The following is a 7,096-nucleotide window of genomic DNA, read 5'->3' as shown; positions in this document are numbered from 1 at the left end:
CTGCGCTCTACAGCTCACGAGCCACAACTACTGAAGCCCATGCACCTAGAGCCTGTGCTCCGCAAGTAGAGAAGCCACCGCGATGGGAAGCCCGCGCGCCACAACAGAGAGTAGCTCCCAGTCACCGCAACTAGAGAAAGCCTGTGCACAGCAACGAAGACCCAATGCAGCCAAAAAAAAAAAAGTTTCGTTTCTCCAACCTAAGGATTATTTTTTTCAGCCAGTGAACTTGCTCACAGTGAGCACTTCTAGAGGACGAGGCTGCTCTTCAGTTGGGCTGCCGCCTGCACCATTTCAGTCAGCGCAGAGGGAACAGTGTTGGTAGCTTCTGTTCAGTCAGGCTTGTGCCCTTGGTCCCTTCCTCTGTATCTGCCCTACTGCAGGAACTAACTTTGCTGGAGAGATCAACAGGTTAGAACTTTCTCAAGACCAGCAGTGTCCCCTCCCATAATGAGGCAGCACCAACTGGGTGCTTAAACCGATTTTAAGATCCAGATCTACAAATGTTTTTCTCAAATTCTTGCCTTCTGGTTTTTTTAGGAATAAGTGTGCATAAAATTAGAAAATGATTCTGAAGGGTAATTTCCCTAGGTTAGCAGTTTTCAAATTTAGTCTCAGGACCCCTTTACACTACAAAAAATTAAGAGCCCCAAACAGCCTTTATTATCTGGGTTATAGCCATTGATGTTTATTTACTATAGTAAATGCATTTTAAAACAACAGTAACTTATGTTAACTTTTTATGAAAAACAACTTCCAAAACAAATCCAGGGAGAAGAGTGGCATTTTACATTTTTGCAGATCTCTTTCCTGTCTGGCTTAATAGAAGACAGTTGGATTCTCATAGCTGCTTCCACAACCTGTTGTGTGTTGTGCTGACGTAAAGCTGAATTCACACAGATATGAAGTTGGAAAAAGTTTTTAAATAGGCTTCTCAGGTAATTGAGTCTATGTGATGCTACGTCACCACTCCACAGGTGGCAGTTTCTTAAAGGCAATGTGGATCTGAAACCTTATCAATGAGCTTTTTATACTCTTACATTAAAACCCACTGGCCTTACACTTGTAATGAGTCTTACCCATGACTGATTTTATAACATCATGCATTAGGCATTTGGAAAATGCTCATTCACTGAATTATGCAAATCTTCCAAATGTCAATACATTTCATCATACAGATCACGTTTGTTCTTATCACCACCAGTCCCCTCAGAAAAGTCTAAGCATTGAGAACATGTCAAGCTCATGGCGGCAATACAAGTTTTCAAAGATTCTAATTTTCGCTTGAAAGCTTTTATCATTGGCAACACTATCAGTTTCCCTTGAAGTGAAAGGCTCATTCCGTTCGTTTTCCGGAAAATGTCTCCCAAATAGCCAAGTCTAAATACCATAATTTGCTCGTTCTTTCAAGTAGAAATGGTTATGCCATGAACAACACAGTTGTGTTGCACAACTGCTTTTCCTCAAGACAGCCACACCTCAGTGCGCAGCAGGAGTGCTCGTGTGTGCTTCCCGTCATTGCAGAACATGCGCTGTATGCTCAAGGGTCCAGATTTAATACAATTTATCTCTTATTAGTTCTGTTGAGGACATTTCTCAGGGAAGTTGGCAATTTTTTCACTGTGAGACCTAGGCATGGAGACACGACTGTAGTAGTCGGTGCCATTGCCTTGCTTCCTGCCCAGGCACCAATTGCTGAAAAAATCTAGGAATTTCCAGTGACCGGCAGACCACATCTTGAGAACCACTGCTCTAGGTACTGCCCCAGCTGTCTTCAAAATCTAAGGTCATGATTTCTGTGGTGTAAAAAATCAAGTGAAGGCTGTGGGCTTGAAGACAGGCCTCAAGTCAAAACCCACTTGGAAGTGCCTGTCAGAGGATAACGTGAGACTAAAGCGCTGCCTACCTGTGCCAGTGTTTCTCTACCATTTTTCATCATCATTGCCTTAAGGGGCCTGAATCGGCATCTTTTTACTCCTCACCCCCACCATGAAAATCTAATACGGCAGACCACAGCATGTTTACATACCGTGGTCCTTCTGAGGGCCACAAATTACTGTCTCTAAGATTTTTTTTTGCCCCTCACCCAAGATCCAGTTTTCATCCCCACTGAGAATGCATGCCCTGTGGCCACCAATAACTCTCCCTTCTAGGGGTCATGTCCTCCCCATTTATTTCTCAGCACTTCCCAGCTGTCATCACAGCACATAGCACAGAAGGTTAACGTTAAGGGTTTCAAAGGGAAAGCAGAGGTGTTTCTCACTCTAAACCAACCTACATCAAAAAATTTCCTTCAGGCCTTCCCTGGTGGTGCAGTGATTAAGAATCCGCCGGCCAATGCAGCGGACACGGGTTCGAGCCCTGGTCCGGGAAGATCCCACATGCCATGGAGCAACTAAGCCCGTGCGCCACAACTACTGAGCCTACGTATTAGAGCCCGCGAGCCACAACTACTGAGCCCGCGTGCCACAACTACTGAGCCCGCGTGCCACAACTGAAGCCCGCGCGCCTAGAACCCGTGCTCCCCAACAAGAGAAGCCACTGCAATGAGAAATCTGCTCACCGCAACAAAGAGTAGCCCCCCGCTCGCCGCAACTAGAGAAAGCCCACCCGCAGCAACGAAGACCCAACACAGCCAAAAAAAAAAAAAAAAAAAAAATTTCCTTCAGTATTGACTGAATGTCTTAAATGCAAGCGTTTGCCCAGAAATCGAGAAGGCAGGACCTACTTCAGAAAAGGACTCACCATGGAATTCTTTTAGATTGTGAATGTCCTTACAAAACAGGACTTGGGACTCAGATGGATTATTTCCATAAAGCTTACAGTTTCAGAAAGGGCTGAGATATATCCCTCCTACATATAGATATGATGATTATAAATAGTATACTCACCACCACCCCCAAATTTAACACTGTGCCCTAAAGCAAGCAAAATCTGGCTTAAGTACAATAGACTGATGTTCTGTAGCTCTTTACCAAGGACTCCGTGTCAAAGGACGGGAAGGAGTGAGTGGTTCTGTGGCCTGCACTTCTACCCAAGTCTGCATGGAGGAGGGCCAAGTTAAAGGAAGGTCAGGGATGCTCCTCTGGGTCCTCTCAGGGGCTGGGAAAGTCTTATGACATTTTCTGGGGAACCATGATTCTGTCCAAAGTCAAGGTGGCTCAGAGGCCTTCAGACGGCTGATATTTCCAGAAGGCCAACTCTCCATCGTCACTGCAGGAGGCCAGGAGCCCCCGCTCCTTGGGATTCCAGGCCACACAGTTGACATCCTGGGAATGGGCCTGAGGCACGTGGGCCGTCACGGAGAAGGTGGGCTGCTGCAGATCTGAGCCGGGATCCTCCTCAAATACTCGGATGGCATCATCCCCACAGGCGGTAGCCAGGGCCCCTGTCAGCTGACACCTGGGGTGAACATGTGCATCAGTGAGTATGCAGGTGGCTCCTCCCTCCCCAACCTGGCAAATCAGGTAGGAGGGATGGGTTCTATAGTCCCCCTGGCCTGCTCCCGTCCCAAACTTCAGGCCTCAGCTATAAGTGTCTTATCGAAGAGCCTCCCTAACAAATATGTAGCCACAAACATCACCCCAAGCTTCAAGGGCTGCCATCTAGGTTTTCCTCCAATACAATTAACCTAAAAAACTACAAATAACTCTGAATTGTACTTTTCTCACTTGGAATAAGCAGTTTCCCTGTCATAAAGTATTCTTTGACCATTTTTAAAAAAGTGATACGATAGGCCACTGAATTCTACCATACTTTTTCTTGAGTCCATATTTGCTATTCCCAAATGTTTGCCAATATAAATAAAACTTAGATGCACATCAGGTTTTTCCATTATTTAGGATTATTTCCAAGGGATAGATTTTCAGGGCCAGAACTGCCCTCTCATCGACTCTCCTATATGAATGGTGTCGTTTTTCTAGACCCCATAAGGGTAGAAACGGCCCTGTGGATTCATGGCTGGATTCTCCAGCCATGAATCCACAGTTTCAAGAATAAATATTTCTGGATGGTATGATGCTGTGTGACCCCCAAAGGCTGGAACTGCCTTCATAGCCTGGAATCTTAACACAGGTGCAGGCCTGGGTCTAAGCCTCTCCCCGCTCCTGCGTACCCCAGACCGGCCAGCTCTGAGCCAGCATGGAGACAGTCTGGCCTGATCTGAAGACCCGAGGGTGGCTGCTCTCTATCCCCATGTATTCCCAAAGGTGAAAGGGAGCAGCACAGGCTTCTGACTTCTCTAAAACCTCTCCAATGGTTGGGGTGGCAGGGTGGAGGCGGTGGGGAGGTCTTACCAAGCGACATCGTAAATGGTCCTGGAGTGGAAGCCTGACAAGGTGCAGATACATTTCCAGCTAGGGTCAGAGCCGCTGCACGCCACCCCTGCATGACAGACTTCTCTTGAGCCTCAGGCATGTCCGTGTCCTGGGCATCTCAGGAGAGTATCTAACCCGCCCCAGAGGAGACCCTAATTTGCTGCGCCCCAGCCCACCCTCAGTCATGAGGCCTCATCTTCATTGCTCTGTCTCTGTCCTCACTGATCTGCCTTACACACTGCAGCCAGACTGGCATTTTTACAGCAGAATTCTGAGAAGCATATGTCCTGTTCCTCAAAACCCTTTTGCTGCCGACTACGTCTGATGGGTTAGCCTGCCTTTCAAGGCCGCCCACCAGCCAGCCCAACCCACCTCATTTCTCTCCAAACCCTTTATGCTTATGCTCCAACGACACGAGTCACTGTTCCTGGCATAAGTCTAGGCTGTCTTTACCTTCAATGCCTTTGCTCGTGTCGTCTGCACCTAGAATTCTCTTCTCGTGTTAAAATCCCGCACACCCTTTCAAGTCCAGATGAAATGGCCCCCCTTCCTCAGACGCTCCCGACTCTTTCGGCACAATACCTGGAGGCCTCTGGTGGCACACCTGCCTTTCTACCCCAGTCTCCTGGGACTCATCTGTGTGTCTCAGCCCCTCAGTAGACTAAGCCTCGTGAGAGATGGGTCTTCCTTAGCTCCCAGGCTGGGCCCTCACCTTGCTCATTGCCCGGTAGATACTGGTGCCAGATGCGCACGGTACGGTCATCACTGCAAGAGGCCAGGCGCTGGCCACTGGGGTCAAAGGCCAAGCTCCACACGGTGGATTCGTGGCCTTCGAGGGTGGCACAGCATACCCAGTCATCCTCTTCCTCCCGGTAGAGCTTCACTGTGTCGTCATAGCTGGCAGAGGCTAACAGCTGTGGGAGAGGCCAGGGAAAACACAGCACATGTCTGTAGGGCCCAAGAAGTGTCTGTGGTTCCAACATTTCTCCCTCCCAGGACAGGAGAGTCCCAGGGGTCTGCTTTTATAAAGGGATTGATGTGTCTGGGTCACAGATCGAGATCCCTGGAAAAGCCAGGTTGAGGCAGAAGAGCAGAAGAAGGCTGGATACAACCCTCCACATCAGAATTCCTTCCCACCAAGATATCTGACTCTCACCTCCTGGCTCGGGTGCCAAACCACATGCTTGACATCCTGTGTGTGAGAGTTGAGGACACTAACACATTCATACTCGTCTTCTTCATCAACTGTGCAAGAGAAAAGAAAGGAGTCCTTGAGCTGACCGACCCTGTCAGGGACACAGGGGGAGATCTGGTGGCAGGTTCCCAACTGCATCTGGAGGGACCTGGACTCACCTTCCCAGACCCACACACTCTTATCTCGGCTGCAGGTGGCAAGGAGGTTGCCAGATGGGGCCCAGGCTACCGACTTGACCTCATTTTCATGGCCCTCCAGAGTGGTTACACACTGTGAACCGGGAAGAGGGACAAGAATCAGCAGCAGCAAAGACCCCTGCGGTCCTTCTCATGGGCACAGCCCCACTGGCCCAGGCTGGCTCATGTTCCTCAACCAGCCCTGGCTGGGGGGGCAGGGAACAGGCAACAATCCTGGTCCCATCCAGCCCGGTTACCTCAAAGTCATCATTCTTCTTCTTCCAAATGCAAGTGGTAGCATCAAAGCTGGCAGAGGCCAGGTAATTCCCACAGGGAGACCAGGCCACCTTCCGCACGGTGCGCTGGTGGCCTTCACAAAGGACAGATTTGCAGATCCAGCTGTCACCTAAAAGCAGAGGACAGGCCAGGCTCTGGAGCTGGGTGCACGAGGAAGTGCTGAAGCATGTCAATGCCACTGGGTAATGGGGACCAGTACTGGAGCCAAGCTGGGGGGCAAAGCTCAGTGGGTGTGTTTAATAACATGCTTTCAGAAAGTCAGTATATTAATTGACTCCACTTCCTCTGGAGGCATCCTTCTAAGTCAAATGGAAGGAGTCACCCTCCCAATTTAAAACTGTCAATAGCGCCCAAACGCCCTTGGGATAAAATTTAAACTTCATCATCTATAGCAAATCACTCTGCAGGCTACTTTCCTTCTTCTCTCTGCATTTTCCTACCTCAGCAACTATCACAATTCCCTCAACAGTTTCAGCCTATTGACATTTTAGCTTCTAGTATTTGTCGACTCCTTTGCCAGAAAAGCTTTCTCAGAGTGGCTAAGGAGGCCCCTCCACCCTCTCCCTTGGCCTACGACCCCCGTCCAGGGTATGCCTGCCCCGCAGGCTGCGCACTCCCCGAGCCTGGCACCCACACCAAGTGCACGTAGACCCCTCGGCGGCAGCGGTCGCGCAGCCGGGCCTTACCCTCCCTGCCCCAGATGCGGACACTCCGGTCGCCCCCGCACGAGGCCAGCAAGGTTCCCGCGGGGTTCCAGGCCAGGAACCAGCAGCGGGAGTCCGGGTGCGCCAGGATACGGCCAAGCAGCACCAGCGAGTCCTTCATGGCTGCCCGGCTCAGGAGAAGGCAGAGGTGAGCAGAGCCAGCCGCGCCGACTGCGGCTCCCACCAGGCAAATCCTCTTCCTCCTGAGGGCCGGGGTCCTCCTTGGAACTAAAGCACCCGCGGCTTCTGCCGTGCTGCCCTCTGGGAGTTGTAGTCGGCCTTTCACTCCCCCCTCCCCCACAGCCCCCCACCCCCATCGGAAAGCATCACGGGACTGCCTGAAACTACAAGTCCCGTGAGGCCTTGCGCAGGGAGCCGGCGACGCGCCCGGGCTGTGTCGCGCGCGGG

General features: G+C 50.5%; 1 protein-coding gene across 1 annotated transcript; it reads right to left on the bottom strand.

The window, feature by feature from the left end:
* Positions 1 to 676: 676 nt before the first annotated feature.
* CIAO1 (cytosolic iron-sulfur assembly component 1) lies at positions 677 to 6,936 on the bottom strand. Its single transcript, XM_082672670.1, has 7 exons — positions 6,671 to 6,936; positions 5,945 to 6,093; positions 5,670 to 5,781; positions 5,473 to 5,561; positions 5,029 to 5,230; positions 4,296 to 4,383; positions 677 to 3,402 (listed from the first exon to the last, which is right to left on the bottom strand). The coding sequence occupies exons 1-7, from the start codon at positions 6,807 to 6,809 to the stop codon at positions 3,162 to 3,164; spliced, it is 1,020 nt and encodes a 339-aa protein (XP_082528796.1). The 5' UTR covers positions 6,810 to 6,936; the 3' UTR covers positions 677 to 3,161.
* Between the last annotated feature and the right edge of the window lie 160 nt (positions 6,937 to 7,096).

Source organism: Grampus griseus (assembly GCF_964374135.1).
Source record: "Grampus griseus genome assembly, chromosome: 15".
Classification (NCBI taxonomy): Eukaryota; Metazoa; Chordata; class Mammalia; order Artiodactyla; family Delphinidae; genus Grampus; species Grampus griseus.
Note: the sequence above shows the minus strand (reverse complement) of the source record. Positions and strands in the feature narration are given on the sequence as shown.

What these genes read in the sequence shown, in the direction of transcription:
- CIAO1 (XM_082672670.1), bottom strand. Translation starts at nt 6,809, where the DNA reads ATGAAGGACTCGCTGGTGCTGCTTGGCCGTATCCTGGCGCACCCGGAC. An exon ending in AGAAGAATGATGACTTTGAG is followed by an intron (nt 5,782 to 5,944) that starts GTAACCGGGCTG and finishes CCCGGTTCACAG; the next exon opens with TGTGTAACCACTCTGGAGGG. An exon ending in TTTGGCACCCGAGCCAGGAG is followed by an intron (nt 5,231 to 5,472) that starts GTGAGAGTCAGA and finishes CCTCTCCCACAG; the next exon opens with CTGTTAGCCTCTGCCAGCTA.